Source organism: Lytechinus pictus, chromosome 2 (assembly GCF_037042905.1).
Source record: "Lytechinus pictus isolate F3 Inbred chromosome 2, Lp3.0, whole genome shotgun sequence".
Lineage (NCBI taxonomy): Eukaryota > Metazoa > Echinodermata > Echinoidea > Temnopleuroida > Toxopneustidae > Lytechinus > Lytechinus pictus.
This window is the reverse complement of record NC_087246.1, coordinates 57,268,532-57,292,514: the sequence shown is the minus strand read 5'-3', so window position 1 is coordinate 57,292,514 and position 23,983 is coordinate 57,268,532. Positions and strand designations below refer to the sequence as shown.

At 36.0% G+C, this 23,983-nt stretch overlaps 1 protein-coding gene across 1 annotated transcript; it reads right to left on the bottom strand.

Moving 5' to 3' along the window:
• Positions 1–324: 324 nt before the first annotated feature.
• LOC129270379 (N-acetyllactosaminide beta-1,3-N-acetylglucosaminyltransferase 4-like) lies at positions 325–3,296 on the bottom strand. The gene has a single exon (XM_054907775.2). It carries the CDS (start codon positions 2,936–2,938, stop codon positions 1,265–1,267), a length of 1,674 nt encoding a protein of 557 aa, XP_054763750.2. The 5' UTR covers positions 2,939–3,296; the 3' UTR covers positions 325–1,264.
• Positions 3,297–23,983: the final 20,687 nt, after the last annotated feature.

The window sequence follows — 23,983 nt, the reverse complement described above, 5'->3', positions numbered from 1 at the left end:
TATAATGGACAATATTGCAAAAGAGAGACATAGCTACGTGACATGCAAATCATGACTATATGACCTGGAAAAAAATACCTGGGGACCTTTTCATGTAGTGATGTAGATATACAGTACATAGAAAATTGAAATTTCAAGTGTGTATACAATCGTCTACATTTTTTATATTCTTTTTTTCTTCAATGTTATATTCTCTTTTTCTACATTGTTATATTCTCTTTTCTTCTTATTTTCACAGATGTGTCTTGAGAAACATTGATGAAAAACAACGTCTACACCAACATAAAGTTAATTTCAATAAATGGAGAAAAAATCGAGAAATCATTACAAAAGTCTTCATCAGTTTATTTTCTTGGGGGGAGGGGGCTGAGCGAACAATCACAGGGGTAAAAGAATTGCAAGACCAATACCTTTCTTTTATACTCTGCTTTCTCATCTCTTACCTTTTCTTGCTACTTTTTCTAATTCTTTCACTATGTCTTCTTGAAAAGGGGTTATACGAGACGGTCGACCCTGCCTTTTTAACACAACGTACAGTTTGCAACTGATGAGCTTTCAATCACATTTCCTTGTTGCAACTACATAAATCCATTGACAGTCATACTATGAGAAATGCATGTGTTGTGTTACAGAAACTGATTCAAAATTATCATGCAACTACTGGGCAACATTGCGTAAGACAGGTGGTGATTTTCACTGAATAATATTGTTTTTAAAAATGCTGAAATCCTTGCATCAAATCGGTTTAAATTTAGTCAGTGAATTAGTCACAGTTAGCCATAATTAAAAACACAATTACAAAACAATATCTAAGGTGATTGGGCCATGATAAATTCTTTGACATTAAGAAAAATATACATATAACAAATAATAAACATTGAGAGTTCAAAACAAACATAACGATAATACTGACATTTTGTTTATTTTCTTTCTTTTTAAAATCACTGGAATGATCGTAATTGTGTCATATTGTTTTATATTCATCCATTAACGTGCATGCGGTAACATCTCTAAAAGTACGTTATTATGAATCGAACACAGGTTGCTTAATTTCAACGTAAAGGGGAGTGGGTTCCTAAGTTAACTGACAACAGTAAATGTTTTGTGTTTTACCAATATCATCGAATTTTATGAACAGAAGTTTTAATAAAAGAATAAGTTAAATCACATTTAAATACGACAAGCTATATATTATGTGTTATTAGAGAGAAAGACTTGCCAATTGAAAAGGCCGAATACAAAATGATACAAACGTACTGGAAAATCAGGATTTTATCAAATTATTGTTGTTTTTTATATTGCCTTTTATCCTTATTCGGGTAGTGGTCCACATGAGCATCATATCTGTAGGTCGCAGGTTCGAAACCACAGTGTGGCTTTTAAACAGGTTTACTGCTCTTTTCTTGTTCCGTAGCTCTCTAGATCTGGCTACGATGTACATGAAATTAGGAATGTGTCTGGGCGTAACCCCGAGGCGCTTCAAGCAAATCCCCAAGAAAACGTCTTCCCAAGGAAACAAAGGCGTTTTGATAGCAACTTTGTATATTCCTTCGGTAAGGTCCGTCGATATCAGATACCCAGGTCCGTTCAAATAAGGAGGATATGTTGGCGCAGGGTAGTAGGTCTCAGAGATGTAGTACTTGCTGCTCGTGTTACGCAGCACTGGGGCGTTCATCAGTGATTCTGCAGCAGTGAACTTCACGGAAGTGGCATTCTTTAGCAGCCCAAGCAGTCGTGCTTGGTGAATCATTGAATCGTCGTCTATCTTCATGGTATACTTGGCATGCCTGCAATGGTTCGCTACCCACTTCAGTCCCATGACTGTCTTCAAGGTCAGGTTCGCGTAGCTGTCCAGGAAGTCCTCCTGGATGATATCCCTGTAGGTTTCTGACTCTTTGTGGATGCTGTTTTGTATGGTTTTGTTCTCAACCGCGCCTAAAAGAAAAACAGTCCGAAATACCCCAGATGAGAGAGCGGGCCATCTGCGCCTATTTCCGTACGTATCACGAATCATCATCCTTCTCTCCAAGTTCTTAGGAGATGTGGTTACCATGAAGATAAGCAAGACCCTTACCCTCCTACCATCCACCTTAGAACAAACGTTTGGTTTATGTATGTAAGCATACTTATGTGCATCAGCCGGTTCATCCACGTAATGTTCGTGCTTGGGTATAGTGATATCTTTGTTGTAGATAACAATATTTTTATCTTTATGGGAAGAATGGGTATCCTTCTCACTATCTGCCGTTTCTGGGTGTCTAACTAACTCCTTGACACTCTCATCTGGAAGATGTTTCGTCTTGTTTCTCTGCAGTGGTATATGTTGAATATTCCTTTTATCTTTCAATATATGTTGACTATTATTTAATTTATTTTTGCTATCGTTTGTTTCTGTGTATTTTACTGAAATAATGTTTTTCTCCTTGACGACCTGGATCTTCTGGTGCTCCTCTTCGTTCTTCCGTAGTCCAGGTTGGTTTTCGCTCCTTTTTGTTTCTGGGTCTCTGACCAACTCATTGTCCTTGTTGACATCCTGAGCCAAGAGACGCTCTGCATGATCGTCTCTCAGATTATGTTGCATGTTTTCCTTGCTCTCTTCTATATTTTGGCCACTAATCATTTTCTTCTCCGTGACTTGAGCCATGAGTTGCTCCGCCTCGTCTATCATCAGCTCAAACTTACTTCGTTTCCGTCTTGCTCCTCCAAAATCCACCACCTTGTCCCTTGGATGATCATTCCATGGTCTGTACCTTCCATGGTTTTTCCATCCATATCCTCGCGGGATACGGTCCGCATACCCTTCCTCGATGGCTCGCACCCGAGAGCTGGAATATTTATCAAGTGATGGATAACTGTAAAGAATTTGTACGCTGTACATAAATATGGCGCCAAGGAAGAAAGGGAAAATCGCTTGAGTCAAACGCACTCTTTTCATCATGATTCCTTCACCAAGTTGATTGTCAAACAATAAAATCCGATCGATATTTTCAGCACTTTTTCTTGAACTTTCCTGTCGATCGTGAGTTGAACCTCTCTTTCGTTGGTTAATAACTTAAACCAAACATGTCAAAAGTCAAACATGAGTTCTTCGAACTACTGCATGAATAGCCCAAAGGTTTAAAATGACGTTTTTCCTTCTCCACAATCATGACCATCGACAGCATCCTTTCGATGTGAAAGCACAAAATGACTGCAGTTGTCGGCGTTTTGCGATTGAAGTCAGTCAATTTGTCATATTTGCAGATTCCAGACAGAGCTATGCTTATTTATTCAGCACCCTCATAAGACATGCCACGTATGACACTCAATGTTTACCTACCTCATCTGCACTTAACAAGTAGCCATCTTCTCTTTATGACGTCACGCCACAAAGTGAAATCCACGATCTGAAAACGTGAACATATTGGAACAAGGTTTCGACGATTACCAAAATGATAATATCCGCCCTTCTAAAACTTTTCTGAATAATATGTTTAGATGAAAGAATGTTCGTATATAATAATGGGTACGTCATGCATAGCTTAACATGATATTCACAATTATATTCATGAAAATATATAGACCTACACCTTTATCAAAAGACTGAGCTTTACAGGATAGTGAGGGGAAAGTTACAGAAGAGAGAGAGAAAAGAGCTTTTAAAAAGAAACCAATAAGGAAATAAATGGCGTTAAGTAAGACAAAAAAAAAACACTAAACATTTTGACGTACATTAAATGATTATCATGTTTATTATGCCTATACAATGTCATAAAATAAACCATCATGTTAAGTTGCAGAAACAAATGGGCAACAGGCGCGGTTCTTTAATGTTTGCAGGGGGTCAAGATTAGCCATCGGGAAGGGACTCGTGTTGTTACCCCTTCCAGGCTTCCAAATATTATTGTGAACATCTATCTCACTCATTGCATGGACCTTGCTCATTTTACAAATGTTTTATGCTTAATTTTTTTTTCAATTATACCTGAATGGGACACTCACAGGGGCCGCGGAAGCGGGGGGGGGGGGGGCTGCTGGGGTCTTTTTTTCCAAAACCGTGTACAAAAACGTAAAAATGACCATATGATTGTGATTTTTTTGCATGGTCAGCCCCCCCCCCCCACACTTTGAAAACCGTTCCGCAGCCCTTGACTCGTCAATTCGATAGTAGAATGACCCCGGGATCGGCCACCCTGCATAACACAGTAAACTAAACAAAATAGAGTATTATCTAGATAATATTTGGTCCAAATCACTTTCAAATATATCTTTGACAACTTTATCCAAGGCCAGCAGGATCATAATGTAGCGACAAGCTGTAAGAAGAGAGAGGCACGTGCAGATCCCCACTTTTTGAAGCACTAATAAATTGCCATTTTTTTACCAAAGAAATAATGCCCCCTTACCCTTACACATTGCGATCTGTGCTCCTTTCATCTTAGAAAGACCCGTTTTACCTTCTTATAAGTGGCCACTCTCGTATCAAATAATAGTCCAGTCAATCTAGCCAGAATAGGGGGGTAACCCACCACTAATTGCAACACGAGATATTTCACTGAAATTCTTTTGAGGAAGGTCCCCTAAACAACATACTAAAAGTCCCAAGAAATCCAAGCAGAGGAAATTTATTAAATTTGCATATTATGCAAATTAGCCGTGAAAAATTAGAAAAAGAAGGGAAATAATCCAAAGATTACAAATTAAATGCCCAAAACAATTTAATTTGAATGGAAATTCATGATAAATAGCTGAATTCAATGTTTTTAATCAAAAGTGCCAAAAAATTCTACCTCATTTGCATATTATGCAAATAAGCATCCTAAGATGGAAAACATGTCAAGATATTGTGATTTTTCTCATATAGACTACTTGAAAACCTTTCATTAATGTTGACATTAATATGCTACCATATCACTAAGCATGAGAATTCATCCAATGCCTGAAAATTAATTTGCATATTATGCAAATTAGCCATTAAAAAAAATAGAAAATAAGGAAAATAATCCAAAGATTACAAATTAAATGTCCACAGCAAATAATTTGAACAAAAGTTCATGATGAATAAATAAGTTCAATGTCTTTATTTAAAAAAGCTAGCAAATCTGCCTCATTTGCATATTATGCAAATAAGTATCCTTATATGGAAAGTGTAAAGAAATTTTGATTTTTATCACATTGACTGCAGTGAAAACATTTCAGTTTTTCAAATTAATATGCTGCTATTACTAAGCATGCAAATCTATCCTAATATGATTTATATTCAAGGAAAAAGACTGGAAATATGTTCTTCGCTTCCTAAGCCGCGTTGTTAGTCTAACAAGATGGTGGGATTGGCAAGAACAAAGCACAGTATTTGAATTGGTGTGTAGTTTGTTAGAGCCTTTCTTATATGGATGGGAACGACTTAGACTTTCTTGAAATTTCACCGTATAAAGGGAGGCCAGGAAAAGCAAACTTATGGCAGGTAAGATCTGATGAGTAGTCTCATTAGAAAGTGTAGCAGAGATTCCGTCTGGCCTAGTAGCTCCATGCATGTTGTTTTCTTTAACAATTTCTTCAGTAGTCTGGCTACACCTGCTTGACTAAACAATATGTTATCTGGCCATATCTTAGTCAGGACTGGGTCCCATGATTTGTAGATCAGCGTCATCATCATCATGATCAGTGGTGAATACTAAGACTAAAAATATTTGCCTTTCTTCAATAATGCTATTCCAATGTAGTCATAGCAATTGATATTAAGGGCTCCCAACATGCTAATTGTTACAGCCTGGATCACTGTCAATCCGGTCAACAAATTATGTATTATAGGCTTGTCTACAAACCCTCTTATGGTACTCTTTAATGCATTGTAGCAATTCTGAGCTTTACCTTACTGATGCTTTTGGAGCTCTAATATGCGCAAGCCTTCCTAGCCTTTCTCTAAAACTCTTGTCTTCCGACACAACTTATGTCCATTGTCTCATTGAGGCAACTTGTGTCAGAAGAAGACATGGGTAACGGTGTGTTCTTCTTAAAGTCCTCTTGATTGGCATTCAATCGCCTATGCTCAACTTGTCGGATTTCAGTACAGAGAGTTGTATGATTGTCCAAAGTACATCTGTATGACACTATTAAAGCCAGCATTCCTCCAGAAGAATATCCTCAGTCGTACCATAATTACTGAAAGGTTTATTCCTCTGTATACCCTCACAGTATACACATGAGTAACACATTGTGGCAAATAAATCATGGAAGTGGTACACACTGTCTAATCAATGTTGGATGGTATTTGATGGTGATGTTAAGGGTGTTCCATTATGTTGTGTCCTCTTGTTGGAAAGGCAATAATCTGGCTTAGTCATCCATCTGATTTGTTCATTGTCTCACTGAGGAATTTCTGTTTGCCATAAATATCAGGAAATTAATATTATTATTTGCATACGATTTGCTTAGAAACTATAGCTATAGTATTTGGAGATGGTTGCCATCCTTAGAAGATTTATCAAAGAGGAAAGAACAGAAAATGGATGCTTCATCCTGAAGCAGCAACTGGATTCAGCAAGAACGTCTAATCACGATTCCTGTATCTGAGAAAGATGTCTATAATGCACTTTAAGCCTTCATCAGAAATTTATGGATGGCTTTCATATCGCTCGTATAGGCAAAAGCCCATTGTTACTCTTGCCCAGAGATCTTGTGTTCCAAGCAAGTACTCATATTCACCACCAAGACAAGTGGTGTGCTACAAGGACCAAACATTAAAAGCTAATGGGCTTTTATTTATACTTGGTGTGAAATCTTGTGCTGATCACTTGGCAATCCAGGAGCTTGCTAGCATGGACTATACTCGCAATAAACGCAAAGTCTCTACAAAGTCAAGAAGAGAGCAAGACTTGGATGGGAATAATGAAGCATTCAAGCAGTGGGATCCATGTAGAATGGACTCATCATTGTACAATATGAGTGGGGTAACTGCTCGTGACAAAAGTCAATATCAACCAAGCAAGAAGTGTAGGGAAGGTCATCATGGTTAATACACATAATCTACATGGAACTTTAGAGGAAAGTATCACGTGTGTGTTTCCTTGAATATTTATAATATGTCAAATGCTTATTTGCATAATATGTAGATTACACTTCAGATATTAAGCTGATTATTAATGTATTGGCCATTCTTAGTTATCACATCATATTGATCTAGACTAAATGTTTTCATAACTGTTTGTGTGAGAAAAATCAAAATTTCTGGATTTTTTTTCCATACAAGGATGCTCATATAATTATATGCAAATGAGGTAGATTTATTTACGATTTTTAATTAAAAAAATGAATAAATTTGTAAAATTTATCATGGGCTTCAGTTCAATTCATATTGTTTTCTGCACTTGATTTCCAATATTTGTATTATTTTCCTTATGTGTAATTTATTATGACTAATTTGCATAAAATGCAAATTTTGTGATTTTCATATATGCTTGCCGTATATTTAAGGACTTTTAATATGGTGTTTAGGAAACCTTCTTGTAAGGTATTGCCATATTCCAATTTCAATACATAATCTACTTGCAATTTTTGAGGGATGTATCACCAGTGTGTTTTCTTGAATATTTATAACATGTTAGATACTTTTATTTGCATAATATGCAAATTACACTACAGACACTAAGCCGAATACAAATGTATTCAACGTCCTTAGTGATAGCAGCATGTAAATTTCAACATTAAAGGAGAATGAAACTCTTGGAGCAAGTTAGCTTTTGTGAAAGCAGAAAAATCAAAGAATAAGATCAACAAAAGTTTGAGTAAAATAGGATTAACAATAGAAGAGTTATGAGCATTTGAATGTCGAGATCACTAATGCTATGGAGATCCTCCCACTGGCAATGCGACCAAGATCTATGATGTCACAGATGAACAACTCTCCCCTTTTGGACACTGAAAATATACCAAAAAACATCTCTTTTTGCTCATTCTAATCATATGACAAACGATTCATCAATGATATAATGTTGTGAAACCTCTGTACTTGTCCTCTCATAAAAAGAACACCTCACCTTGTGATAGACTCTATAAAAGTGAGAATATAAGTGAAATAAGTACTTAAGTAATGAGGGAGTTGTAAGTGTGTGACATCACAGATCTTGGTCGCATTGCCAATGGGAGGATCTACATGGCATTAGTGATCTCATTATTCAAATGCTCATAACTTTCTTATTATTCATTCAATCTTCCTCAAACTTTCAACAATATGTTTCTTTGATTTTTCTCTTTGATATGGATTTAGCTGGTTTCAAGGGTTTCATTCTCCTTTAATGAAATTTTCAAGCAGTTAACGAGAGAAAAATCACAATAGCTTGACATTTTTCGATATAAGGATGCTTATTTGCATAATATGCAAATGAGGTAGATTTGTTTGCACTTTTGACAAAAAAAACATTGAATACAGTTATTTATCATGAATTTTCGCTCAAGTTAAATTGTTTTGTACACTCAATTTGTAATCTTTGGGCTATTTTGCTTATTTTTCTAACTTTTTATGGCTAATTTGCATAATATGCAAATTTCATAAATTTCCACTGCCTGGATTTCTTGGGACTTTTAGTATGTTGTTTAGGGGACCTTCCTGAAAAGCATTGCAGTGGAAAATCTCGTGTTGCAATTAGTGGTGGGTCAAACCCTATATTGACTGGACTATAAGTCGTCCTTCTTTATATAAGAAGCTCTTGTCATGCCCAATCGGCACCTGTTTTTAATTTAGCGTTCTGTTCCCTATACGGTATGTGCTTCTGTTAATTCAATATAAATCCCTTTCAAATCCTTTCATTGCCCGGGCTTTTTCCTTATAGTGGAATTCCTCTTTAGCTGTGTGCTCCTTTACATCTTTGATCATGACTATGTAGAATATGGCTCATCATGCTTATTTACTTCCAATAAATGCCCCTAAGTTTGTTTTCTAGTTTGTTCAAAATGTTCAGTTTGTTAATTAGGTAACTGTAATAAGCGCATTTTCATTTATACAAGAGCAGAGCAACCGGGGGAGGGACAGGCACGTGCGCCTCCCCCCAAAATATCCCATTAGAAAATAATCATGCTCTTTTTTTTAATTACATGTGCCTTTTATGAGGAAATATTATTTTTAATCTGCGCATTTCATCCCTCATGCAACTGAAGTGAATCCCAGTGAATCTATTTTTTCATGTATTTCATATTGTGAATTATTTCGTTCTTTATTTTCATTCATGAAAGGGCACGTATGTGTATACAGTACAGAGAAGACGTAATTATTCAACGAGCATTTTATGCCTAAAAATGGCTTTTGGCCTTTTACATTACAGTGACCCCGCGGAGGTAAAATATACCCTTCATCCCGGGGGGGGGGGGGGCACTCTGTATATAATGCATAGTGGGTATGTGCCGCGGAGGGGACCCCCATTTTTACACTCAAATTTCCGTTCCAAGGCATAGCATTTATGTCTTGTTGAGAAAAAGAACAAAGAAAGCCGCTCCAAAGCATAGCATTTTCTTCTTATCGAGAAAAAAGAAGAAAGAAATCCGCTCCAAAGCTTCGCATATTTTTCGTTACGCCGTTCCGGTCGCATTGATCAGCTACAATGAGCTGCAATTTTGGTGAAAAGCGGCAGCAGAGCGCTGTCCGACCATCGCCTCTGCGCGAGCGTACCCGGCGGAGGCCGCGCTAGCTGCAACATCATGCACGCATGCCCGTTCCATAGGGATGTATACGCACTCACACACTGGCGATCCGTTCCAAGAACCCCCGTTTTCACAAACATTTGTAGTTCCGAAGCCCGTTCCGAGGACCCTCCTTTTACAATAAGTCCGCTCCAAGGCCCCCGTTTTTTGTCTCGCCCGCGGCACACCCTTACCACTTTTTTTGTCGAGTGCCCCCCCCCCCCGGCCTTCATCTTTTTTCAGTGATAACAAAGACTACACAGTCATGACCATATGTTCTCTTCAACATAATTATAATAAGGATATTTTCTGACGATCACTTTTTCTTCAACAACAAAAAAACAATATCAAGTGGAAGAATTTTCTATACCTTTTTCTGCCACACTACACAAAATTCATTGTTGGAACTGGCGCCAGAATATACCACAGAGCGACTGTAATTACATACTTATATCCACGGACGTGAATCCGGGGGGTGGGCGATATATCCCCCACACTTTTCGGTGAGGGGGTGGCATGTACAATCATCCCCTTCCAACATTTTCAAGACAGAAACAATATTTTTAATCATCAAATTATTAATACTTCTGTCATAATATCTGTTAATGCGCGGATTCATCTTGTAAAAGTGCTTAACAGTTTGCCTAATTCTGCATTCTAAAAACACAAAATTTCTCACGCGGTCGCTCCGCTCCCGCGTTCAATCTATATTCTTACTAAAATTTGGTCGTGACAAATCCTTATGTTTAACTTATTGTAAATGTTTTTTTCGGCCGCATCATGAGAGCATGAGAGCATTCATGGGTATGAATATATTGTCTTGATTGTATTAATTTTTGTATATTGCATAAACATACGAAGCTTGACCCCATTAGTAGTCTTCAAATATTTTATTGAACATTGTTAATTTATATTTGTAATTGATAAATTTTAATCAGTTATTTATTTCAGGGGACTCACATAAACAAGCGAAGCTTTCCAGTGAGTTCCCTTTTTTTCATTTCTGTTATTCATATTGTATTTTGTTCCTACTTACTTTGTCAATTTGTTTGAAATGAAGAAAAAAATAAATTCAATCAATCAATCAATCAATCATATGGTTATCCATTTGATTTGATTTGATTTGAATTTATTTACCAATATAAAAACAATACATATAAAATTACAACAAAATATAATACATGATAAAAATAACATTGGATGGATCGCCCTACTCAGCTGAGCCATTACAGCACAACTGTTCTGCCGAGGGGTCCAGATATATTAAATAAACATGAAATTCATATTACAAAAATAAATTCATTAACAAATTTGTGTAACATAAAGGCAATATCAGCTAAAGGGAGAAAGAACAGCGACCCCACCCCATCCCACCCTACAGTAAAAATCGAGTACCTAACCCCTCCCACCACCCACCCAAAAGTGCCCAAAGTTATATGTTTGAACTTTGGTTTAAAGGGAAATAGTTTTCAGGATTTGGTCATTAAGTGTCCTATTGAATGTATTATAATTGGGAGATAATTTTATAGAAGGAGGTAAAGAATTAAATTGCGAGGCCCCACGGTATGAAAACATTCGACGACACGATTCAGTACGTGGCTTTGGTAAAGATAAGTTTCCACTTGAGCGTAAGGAATAGTTGTAATAAATAGTATTAAAATAATCTTTTAAGTAAGGGGCACTGAGATCATGAATTATTTTGAAAACCATGGAGTTTATATGTTTTTGTCGACGACATTCCAAAGATTCCCAATATAATATTTGGTGAATATTACAGTTCGATATATGTTTGAATGGACTTATCCCAAGTATTATTCTTCCAGCTCTGTTTTGCAACTTTTGCAATTGTGTAACACATTTTTTGTTACTAGAATCGTACACTACATCAGCATAGTCAAAAATAGGAAGAATAATTGATTGGTAGATACATTTCAAGCTATCCTTATTAAAACTGTGTCGAAGACGGCCCAAAAAACTTACGAGTTTGCTTACCTTTTCAGTCAAGTATTCAATATGTTTGTCCCATTTTAACTGCTGATCAATAACAACTCCAAGATATTTAGCACTTTCTTTCGATTGAATTAACTTTCCCTGTATACTTATTTGAAGTGGGGAACACTTATTTAACATAGTGCGGGATCCAATCAACAAACATTCTGTTTTATCAAAGTTTAAACTCAACTTATTAGAACACATCCATTTATAAATATGGTTTAACTGTGTGTTCAGTATATCTTCGATATTTCTTACATTTTTATGGGAAAAATAAAGGACAGTATCATCTGCGTAAAGATGGATAGTACATCGATCGACATTTTCTATGATGTCGTTAATATATATAGTAAAGAGCAGTGGCCCTAAGATTGAGCCCTGAGGCACACCGTATTGTATATCTATTAAGTCAGAGACAGTAGAATTTATACAAGTACATATTTTACGGTTGTTCATATAACTTTTAAACCATGTAAGACTAGACTCTGACACTCCAAGAGATTTGAGTTTATCAAACAGAATATAATGGTTAACGGTGTCAAAGGCCTTACGGAGGTCTATGAAAACCACTCCAGTGTATAAACCATTGTCAAGAGCGTGAAGCCATTCATCAGTGACTCTTATAAGAGAAGTGATGGTTGAGTGCTTTTCTCTGAAGCCAGATTGATGTGAAGAAAGTAAATTGTTCACTTTTAAGTGATTAGCAAGTTGAATTTGAACAAATTTTTCAATTATTTTGGAAGCCGATGAAAGAATCGCAATTGGCCGATAGTTAGAGGGATCTGTTTTTTCACCTGATTTATAAATCGGCACAACTTTGGCCTGTTTCCAACGTGAGGGCATTATCCCACTTGATAATGAATTATTTATAATATGAGTCAGAGACGGTAATATTACTGGAGCAGACAATTTTAAGATATACATAGGAATTCCATCCGTGCCGATGGATTTCTTATTTTTCATACTAAATAATACTTTAAGAACTTCATTTTCAGAGACTGGCTTGAGAGAAAATGATTCAAAGTTTATGTTTCCATGAGCACAAGAAGGAGGAACATGAGGTATACTAGCTGCTAATTCTTCACCTGTCTTTGCAAAATGGTTATTAAAATTTTCAGCCTTTAATTTGTCTTGAGATGTTTCAGAACATTCTGTCAGCATAGATTTGTTTTTAGGCATAACAGATTTAATAACATCCCATACATCAGAGGATGAGTTCGCAGAAGATAGTTTATCAGAGTAATATTTACGTTTACACTTTCTCACTTTAGACGTAATCATATTTCGAAGTTTTTTGTAACGGGTCCGTAATTGATCATATGATTTTTCTTTTGAATTCATTAAAGATACATTCTTTTCTTCAAGTATATCGAATTTCAATTTGTACATCTTGTTCTTCAATTTATCTCTATCTTTGATCAAATTACTTATCTCAGAACACATCCAAGGAGAGTGTCTAGACTTAACACGTTTGTGACAGATAGGCAAGTGATTATTCATAATATCTAAAATCAATTCCTCCCAGATTTTAACTTTGTCATCTATTTCGTTGGCATCGTATACTCTGTGCCAGGGTTGAGATTTTAAGTGATCAATGAACAAACTAGAGTTAAAGTCTTTGGTTCTTCTGTAGCTTATTGTTCGTGGAATATATCTTTTGACATGTAAATTCCAGATCAAAAAGCAGAGGGAATGATCACTGATCCCAGTATGTATTATACCATATGATTTAACATTTTCCATTGAATTTGATAGCATATGATCTATCAAACTAAGGGAATCACCGGATATTCTCGTACATATAGTTGTATTAATCTGTTTTAATGAGAAGAGATTATGAATTTGATTAAGTCGTTGTGTAGTGTTAGTTAACGGTGATCTTTTGATATCACAATTTAAGTCCCCTGTGATAATAATATTGAGATGAAAACTATCGAGAAATGTAAGCAATTCCTCATAGTAATAAAAAATACCAATTGTACTGTTTGGAGGACGATACCAAGACATAAAAATAAACGGTCTGGCATGGTTGCTATCTACCAAGATTGGAAGTGCTTCGATGTTATTCAAACAATGGTGTTTCAGGATTTTGAAGCTTAAATCATTCCTGATATACAATAAAACACCACCTCCATTACGATTTCTGTCTTTACGAACTATACGATAACCGTTAATATGTATTTCATTATCATGCACTGATGCATCCAACCATGATTCATTTATGGAAAATATATGTACTTCATTTTTATTCAGTAACAAATTAATTTCATCTATGTTTCTAAGTAGGCTCCTAACATTCAAGTGTAAACATTTTAGACCCTTTTGCTGTAATTTTGCAAACTGTAAATCAGCATTAAATTCCAAGTTACGGTTATCAATCAATGGTACCTGACATGTAATGTCATCGTTGATTTCTCTATTTTCATTGTTTTCAGATATATATTGAGGCAAGTATAAAAATAAACATTTTGGGCATTCCCAGTTTAAGAATTCATACAAAGGATTATCATAGTCCTTCTTATTGATACCCACACAACCAATGTGTACCCATTCATGACATTTTGTACATTTTATCCCTTTTTGATTTGTTTTAACAGGTTTACAACAACTTACACAAGAAAAACCCATATTACAAGAAAACAAACATTTACAAACGCATAAAAATAATAATATAAACAATAATTGAAATACAAGAATACAGGAAATTTGGAACGCACCATTATAGCATATCGTTTAGAAATAGCATATTGGGTAATCAGTCTAATCTGCAGTCCATGCTAGACCTCATTAAAAAGTTAAGCAAAGAAAGTTGACAAAGTTACTTTAAGTCATTTTCACATGTGATTAACCGTTTGATTTGTCTGCCTCCACTCGTCGGGAAGAGGCCAAGTATTCTGCCATCTGAAGACCATGCGGTAACTGTCTTTTCACATTGTTTTGCTTTTGACAGTAGGCTAGCATTTGACTTTGTGAGATCTTCTTCTATCCCCATGCGAGTTCCTTTTAATTCACGCCGCTTAGACAAAATCAGTCTCCGCGTACGATATACGACACGAATTTAGCAATGATGACGTCAGGTTTTGCTTCGTTAGTTTGTTTCGGAACATTTCGTTTGTTGCTTCTGGTTGAATGAGCAGGGGGTTTCCCAGAATCCATAGGCTTTGAAGGCAGGCGATGCGAGCGTTCAATGTCCTCTTTCTTCAAGGTCACTTTCAATCTTTCTCTAGCAAGTTCACAAATGAGATCATCCGTATCCTTTCCCTCTTTGTCTGCGACAACATAAAAACGTAAGCAATTGCGTCGCGAATATTGTTCTTGGTTGTTGGCTGATCTCTGGACCCTGTCCAGCGATGATTGTTGACTTTCAATCAACTTTCTCAGATTGGCTATTTCATTCTCCTTGTCATTGATGCGACATTCAAGGTCAATAATTTTCCCTTCATTAACATCCACTCTTTTGAGAAGTACGTTAATCTCTTCGTGAAGAGCTTCACGCACGGTTTGCCGAAATGAGTTAAGAAACACGTCACCCTTTATGTAACGCTGGATGGCGTCACTAGCGACGGATTCCACAGTATCACGTGACGAATCTGAAGACATGATGGCGGCAAAAGCAATACCTTTTCTAGGTCGTAAAATCGATGGAAAATGAAGAGCAAAATATCAGTATATGTAGTGGATATTTATTAATTGCATAGACAACGGATAGGGCGAAGTATATTTAGCCAGCGTGGTAGTAATAACATAGAAAGTTCAAATTCAATTCGACGAATGAAGAGCTGTTACGAACGATGTAGCAATACATTAGGAGGGTGATTATCGAGAAATATGAAGTAACAAATATATTGTTCACCCAAGATATTAATCAATAGGTGCATTCCTAGCTGTAAAAGTCAGTTTATCACATCATAATCAAGATGCACAATTCTGGATCAATTCAGAGTACATACCGTATAAGTGAAAGTTGACGATGGTTACGCGTAACGGTTGTCCGTATACACATCTGTACGTAGTCGTAGAGTTCCAAAAGAACGTATATAAGTTAAAATCCTCAAAAATCTTAGGTTCCAGTATCAATCAAATCATCCAAAGTATATAAAATTGTGTATTTGAAGGTATAAATCAAATAAGATCAGCAAATCTAACAAATAAGATGGTATAAATGATCCAAAAAAGTGACTTTTGCCGGAGCACCAAACATTGCGCTGTTCACCGTTCACCAAAGGTAACTTCTCTAATTTATGAATTAAATATTTCAAATGAATTTTAGATATAACTTTGATCATAAACCAATAAAAAAATTCGTTAAATTCACCGGCGGGGGGTATATCCTGGCATCATTGTGAAAGCTTGGATAATTCTGTACAAAATATAGGCCTAGTATTATGCCCTATACATGGGTGTCGATCGGTATTCTTGGTTGGGGGGGATGATTGACACAAATTTTCTTGTGGATGGGGATCTTTCAATATTACCCTCACTAAAATCACAAGTTAGGACATTTGGGAGTGCTTGATATGAATGGTGTTCTTGGAAATTCCTTCATTGGTGCAGTGTACTGTATTTATATATTTAAAAAAAAAAATCAATTTGTGTTATAATTAAGCCCAGTGGCGTACCGTGGGTCATGGCATTGGGGGGGGGGGGCACCAGCAAAAATTTTGAGTCACTCAGTTGCCAGGTATACTGACCTAATAGACACATTTTAAGGACAGTGGCATATATTAGACAGATATGTATCTCACTGATAAAATAATGCGAGCGCGAAGTGCGAGCTTAAAATTTTTGATACTCGGACGTAAAAGGGACATTATAATCAACTATTTGTAATCATGATACGTACCTGTCTCGCTAAACAATGCGAGCGCGAAGCGCGAGCTGAAATTTTTGTATATATTGACCCCAAACAGGGAGATTTTAAGGACTATCTCACCACAGTCATCTAATGCGAGTGCTAAGCGCTTGTTGATTTCGTTAGAATTACACATGAAACACTTGAAGTCATTGTAATCATGATTATTAACATACGCATCTCAATAATCAAATATTGCGAGCGCGAAGCGCGAGTTGAAAATTTAGGAAACTCAGACCTGTAAAGGGGCATTCTAAAGCTTGTTTGTAGGAATTCACTAAGACCATACGTATTTCATTAACCAAATGATGCGAGCGCGAAGCGCGACCTGAAAATTTTTGATATTGAGATCAGAAAAGGGACATTTTAAGGACTGATTCTAGGAATTCATGGAGAGCAGACATATCTCACCAATCCACTAATGCGAACATAAGCACGGACAAGAAATGTTTTATATTAATACCTTAAAATGTGGCAATCACTTCAAGTAGTCATGAAAAGAAGCATACTATTGCACATAAAATAATAATTCGAAGTGCGATGAAGTATATTGAAAACAGGAGGTTTTAGTACCACAGGATTATATATCTCGTTAAAGTTAAACAGACAATGTGAGCACCAGGAACAATGAAGACATGGGCCCTAATCAAATTATGTTTCATAAAGTTATGAAAAAATGTGTCTTATGTAATATAACAGAATTATAGTATAATATAACATCATATGAACAATAATTTCTTCTTTTCCATTACATTTCCCTTCCTCTCTCCCTCTTTTTCTCCTTTTCCTCGTTTTTTTGTCAGCCGATGGGGGGGGGGGGCATGTGCCCCCCATGCCCCCCGTAGTTACCCCCACTGAGTGAGCCTATTCTAAACTCATACGAAAGAAAAAATGACAAAAATTGTCTGGACCATGTACAAAGTGATCTGTTTATTGAGCATGATGTATGCAACTTCTCTTTTAAATCTAACCCGACTGGCAATATCTTTTTTCTTCTTAATGCATGATGATAAAATGCAGATTCGGACAAATTAAGACTAGCACAAATTACAAACTGTGTGGCTTCTCGTGCGCCAACTGGCTTACCTGCATTCCTTAGACGATTTTAACCCTGGATTTTTAACATGTTTTAAATGCGTTATAAGTGCATGAAACAAAAACAAACATAAAAACAATCAAAACTCAACTGTCATGTTATAATATTTCTCCAACATCTTCTTGAATCATCAGTGTGTAATATCAGCTAAGATATGTGTTAAAATGAAAGTAACATACCGCATGAGTGTGCTCATATAGAATGCAAAACTGTCATCCCTTTCCAAACTAAAAAAAGATCTATTTTTGCCAAAATAAGAAAAAAATCAACCAAGTTTAGTTATTCAAGTCCGTAACAATAACAAGAATAACATGAAAAAAACCTCCGATGTTCATACCCGAAGATACGCTTTAGAGAGAAATGAATGATTATTCTTTTGAAACAATTAATTGATTTCACTAATAAAAAAATTGTAAAAATATGATATTATATTGAGCTCACTGAACCTCAATATTTTCACGAGAGGTATCTGATGGGGTCACATTATAAAATGTTTAATATTCAAAAGGGTTGTAGATTAAATGGGACAAACATCATGCACTTGGATGTGGGGAGGGGTAAATCTGAGAAAAGTTATTTTTACTTTTTCAAGATCTACCCCTCTAGGATTTACGTCCATGGGGGTTTCCCTGTTTATCTTGCCACCCTTTTCCACCCTTTTGAATTAATTGATTTCTTAAAATTAATTTATTCACCACTGGTGGGATGGAACACCCTATCAACAAAAGTTGTTTTTCGTCGGGGTCCTTTTATGTCATGTGTTAAAAAAATATAATATACCGGTACATAAGCATTTCACTGTTTTCCATCTTGAACCTCCACCCATCTGTTTAAAAGTCCTGGAAAAGAATGTTTTTATTTAATAACTATACACACAAATTGCGAGGGAAACAAACTGATTGATGGCATACTATAATCATCACTATCATCATTATCAAACTTCATTTTTTCATCATCATTATTACAATTTTTCTACCCTAAATTATTGGGGGGGATGATAATACAGGCCATCCCCCCCACTTGAAATATTGGGGGGATATATCCCCCCATCCCCCCGTGATCGACACCCATGGCCCTATACATTAAGTTTGGTGTGCAAAGAGTTACTGGTGGCATTGATCAGAATTAATGCCGTTACTGTAACACTTAGGCATGTATATTATTTATAGGACAGCAATATTTCCCACATATCTTTACAATTTTATTTATTTTCATAGAATACTTTCAATCACATTAACGCAATAATGTAATGAATATTTCAAATATGAATTTTGCTAAAAAGTTTGAAAGTTGCATCATCTCCCAATATAATCTTAATTATATATATATATAAAATCGGGGACCTTTTCCTTTTCATGTGCATCATTGTGCCATTTCCGCATTTTGGAAGTTTAAATTATGGGATGTGATGGCCTTAAATCATTTCATAAGGCACCCTACTTTTATTATCGATAGTCATGATCCCATTCTTTTTCATTTTCATCTCGATCACTCTAAACATGAGCATTGAACTTTCATTGAACAACGTATGCTTAATCCTCATGAGCTCCTTTTTATACTTTATATTTCTTTTCCCCTTTTCTTCTAAAGTTTTTGTTATTGATAAGTTGCCCTTATTCCTCTGTATTATATGCACATTATTCAAAACGACTGAAGAAACTTTTTTCCAGGCTAGCTCTCTCATCCTCACTTGCCGCATTTCTCCCCGAATTCCACACCCCTTGAAACACTTTTGTCACGTTTTTGGACATCACTCTTTCTTCCAACTAATGGATTTTTTCTCGCTCGCTTTGCTCGCTCAGTAGTTTACATCACAACAAAATCATTACAATAAAAATCGTATTAGACCTCCGTTAGACCTGTAACTGTTATCACCATAAGTGATAGATGGTAGCATTATGTACACAGTATGTACCCCCGTATACATAGTCCTTAACTACACACTTAAAAGACGTTTTTGGACACCATCTACTGAAATTTGCTCTCTCGCTTTGCTCGCATATTACTATGAACTGCATTCAGTAGTTTAACATTTCTATCGAAAAAACAACAACAACCGCGATAGGCCTTTGACTGAAAGATGGTAGTATTATGTACACGGTTCTATATACCCCCGTGTTATAGGTGTCCTTAATAATTGGAAATTTCATGTCAATATATTGCTATCATCCCCCCTCGCTTTTCAGACCGAATTTACACCAGTGCTTTTATCCAACATAGAGCTTACATACAGTACTTCCAATTTACCTTAGGCTCGCAACCATGCATCGCTCGCAGAACATAGGGCTTACAGACGTATTATCAGAAATTTCCTTCATAAAGGTTTTGCTCAATTTACATTATCACCAAACACAAAGCTACTTGGCAGAAAGATTATCTGACATTAAAATATTTGTTTGCACCCTATTCCCTTTTTGACGTACTTCTTTGGCTTTACCCTCCCCCTACCACAACTAAAACACATTCCTCCGCCCCTGATCCCATATGCTATAAGTCAGGAGCCCCAGTGAGGCAAAATATTTGAGGGGGGCCAGTCGATGCTTATGTGACAAACTTTCTTTAAAAAGCTACAAACTAGCAAAACGAGCGAGTAAAAAAGCATTTACCAATTTGATTTAAATATCTAAATTTATGATAAATTTTTGACATAATATTCAGAAAATTATATCACATTTCACTCCTTTTCCTGTCCTTTTCTTTCTATTCTCTACTTATTCTCGGCTGTGATTTTTTTTTTTTTTTTTTTTTTTGGGGGGGGGGGGGGAGGTCCATGGCCACCAAAGCCCTGTTACGGCACATTTTGGTAACTGCACATTTTGGTAAATTTACCAAAATGTGCAGGACATTAACGGCACATTTTGGTAACTTCTGGAATTAATCGCTCAGTTGTCTGTTCCCATTGGCATTAAAAAATATAAAACACCTTGTAACTGCACAAAGAGGGCTATCAGTTGGTCTCTGTTTCTAAATCCACATTGATTAAACCCATTTTATTTACCATTTATTTTGTTTAATTTCGAGTTGGTCTAACACAATACCCACTACGTCCAATGCCATTTCGCCCAAATGGTAATGTCGTCTAATGGTGTTTAGTCCAATATCATTTCGTTCAATATAGCCATTTCGTCTAAGAGCCATTTTGTCCTATATCCACCTTGTCTATAGGGTCACTTTGTTGAAAAGCCACTTCGTCTAAGATTCTCCTTTTCCAAAAAAACACTTTGTCTAAGAGTCGCTTTGTCCAAAAGCCACTTTGTCTAAATTCATTTCGTCCAAACGAAGCCAAATTGTCTAAGAGCCACTTCGTCCAATAGTCACTTCGTTTAAGAGCTACTTTATTTAAATACCACTTCGTTTGATAAACAATTTGTCCAATAGCAATTTCATCCAATAGTCAGTTGGGCTAAAAGCCACTTCGTCCAATAGCCATTATAGTCTAATGTCCTTTGTTCCAATCGGTCCAACACCCATTTGGTCCAATTGATAGTTGATCTAATAATAATAGCCACTTGATCTAACTGATATTTATTTGGTCCAATACCCATTTGGTCCAAATGCAAATGAGGTTTGTTTTCACATTATTGATGGAAATATTTCACACGATTTGATATACATTAGGAGAATGAAATTGCAACACACTGAGTGATTAAATTTGAGAAGACTCATAAGCTGAATGCGTCGCAGAGATGGTTATTAAAATCAGGCTAATAAATCGCTATTTATGTCTAAATAATATAATGTGGTGGGTTTCTTTTTCTTCCACATTTTTTTACTGGGGGGGTCCATTCTCTCCCTAGGTCAGCGCCTGCTCCCAGTAACGGTTATTAGACCAAGTGCGAATTGGACCAAACTGGGTATGGACCAAGTGGGTATTGGATGAACTGTCAATTCGACCAAGCTGGGTATTGGACACGAAATGGCTATTGGAAGAAGTGTTTTAAACGAATTACGTGGCATTTAGACCAGATGGCTCTTATTAAAAGAAAATGGTTATGGACGAAATTGCTCTTAGACGAAGTGGCTTAATTTGCACGTATTCGCTCTTAGACGAAGTGGCTATTGGACGAAATGGCTCTTGGACGAAGTGACGTTTAGACGAAGTGGCTCTTATACATACTGGCTATGGACCAAACGGCATTATAAGAAATGGTAATTGGACGACATGTCATTGGACGTATAGGCAAATTATCTCCCCCCCCCCCCACAAGACAAATAATACCCCTGACGTTTGTCTCGAAGCCGATAACATATATAATTATCAATCTTAACTCCTTTATAACCGTCAAATCTGGTTTTTAAGATGTTACCAAAATGTGCATATTGTCCAAAATATAACGACATTTTGGTAACAAAAAATCCTGTCAGGCATAGGTGTACTATCGGCACATTTTGGTAACAAATTTCTATTACGGAAATATGCAGTTACCAAAATGTGCCGTGACATAGGCGGCACACTTTGGCATATTGCACATTTTGGTAATTTACAAAAATGTGCTGTAACAAGCTCCCTCCGGTCATCTGTACGCCAGTTCTATCATATGCGTAGTCTGTCAGTAGGGTAGATGTGCTATTTTTTCTAATTTTAATTGTCTTAAGATAGTGCCCTTTTGGCCTTTTCAAAAGAGGAATTGCCCCTTTTTCCTGGACGTGTCCCCAATTTCAGTTTTGCTATACGCTCCGGGGCTACGCTACCCCCTGCGTTTAATTATCCATTGTTGTAAAATAAATAAATCATTAAAACCCAATAATTGACATGATAAATAATCTTTATGTTATGGAGGCGTCGATGTGGGGGAGGGGTACTTAAAAAAAATATTAATCGTATTCATACTTATAATCATGATAAGATTAAAATGATTCAAATTATCAATTTCCAGTCTATATCCCGCCAAATTCCATCTGGCGCTTTGTGCTCACGCATTATTTTGTTTGATTAGATATGTTTCCTGTTCGGGATTACAAAGGATGGTTGAAGTATAGTTTAGGATCAGTAGTATCTTTTATTTATCTCTCAATATCTGTACATATCCTTGTGATAAATTCATTGGCAGAAAACCATTCTCCCAATGACTAATCTGAATCTTAATTTTCGTTTCCCCTCCTTTTTCTCGTTCTTCTTTCTTTTCTTTCTTTTGATTTCATACATAATTTTTTTTCATTGTATTCATTCTTAAGATATATAAGATAATAATAATTATAAAAAAACACCCGGCTGATCAAATGCCATTTTACCTTGGTTAAGAATTAAACGAGACAAGAAATGAAATGAAAAGAAAAGAGAAAAGAAGTGAAAAGTAATGATAAAAGGAGAGAAGAGAAAAGGAGAAACGAAAAGAAATGAAAAGAGGAGAGTAGACAAAAGGAGAAAATAAAATAAAAGAAAAGCAAGGAATTGAGAGAGAACGAAAGAAAGAAAGAAAGAAAGAAAGAAAGAAAGAATAAATTCTCACTGGTTGCCGTATCGGAAATCAACTACTAGTAGTTCTTCTTCTTCTTCTTCTTATGTTGGTTTGAGTGGCAATTAGTCATATTTGACTATTGTCGCCATTGACTTTATCTATAAAATCTCACTTCTCATATTATTACCAATATGATGTATACATATATGAAATGTTTTTCTTGTGCATCCTTCTATTATAAAAATGATGAATATAGTATAAAAGTTTGTCTTAACTCTTGTCAAAATGGCATATAAACAAATCTTCACCAAAAACAAACCGCTATCTTCAGCCCAGTTCCAACTAGTTGCGCTTGCCCTGCCCTTTCTAAGATGCAATCATACCGGTCAGCACGGTACATTGTGCCGATTTTTCGGACATAAAAATGCCTAGGTCACCCATGCATAGACGAGGGGGCGCTAGTGTACCTGTGCTTACAGATGGGTTAAACATTAAAATAATTTTTTTTTTTTTTTTTTAAACAACAACAACAACAACAAGGCGAAAACACTTGTGGGCTTTGTTAGTTATATGTGCAGAAAATATCCTTTTGTATATATTATATCATACATTATTATGTATATATATATATATATATATATATATATTCTTTTCACATTAGACTTGTACAAGCATATCCTTTCATATTTCTTATAAACAATACAATATAATAATAGCACATATCACTCCTTACTAAAACGTTTCGTTCTTGAAACGAAACGTAAAAATGCTTTCTGTATCCCTGGGTCATCTTTTTTTAAATACTCCATTATTTGTCCTGGCTGTGATTCATTCAATTCTACAAGGAGCATTGATCTTTCAATTATATATTTTGGACAATGTAAAAGATAATGTCTGACAGTTTCTACCTCAGGACATCTATCACAAAACCCTGTTGGATGGATCCCTAATCTTAGTAGATCTTGGTTAAGACCAGCGACTCCAAAACGGAGA

Coding starts and splice junctions, on each gene's coding strand:
- LOC129270379 (XM_054907775.2), bottom strand. CDS start 2,938: ATGATGAAAAGAGTGCGTTTGACTCAAGCGATTTTCCCTTTCTTCCTT.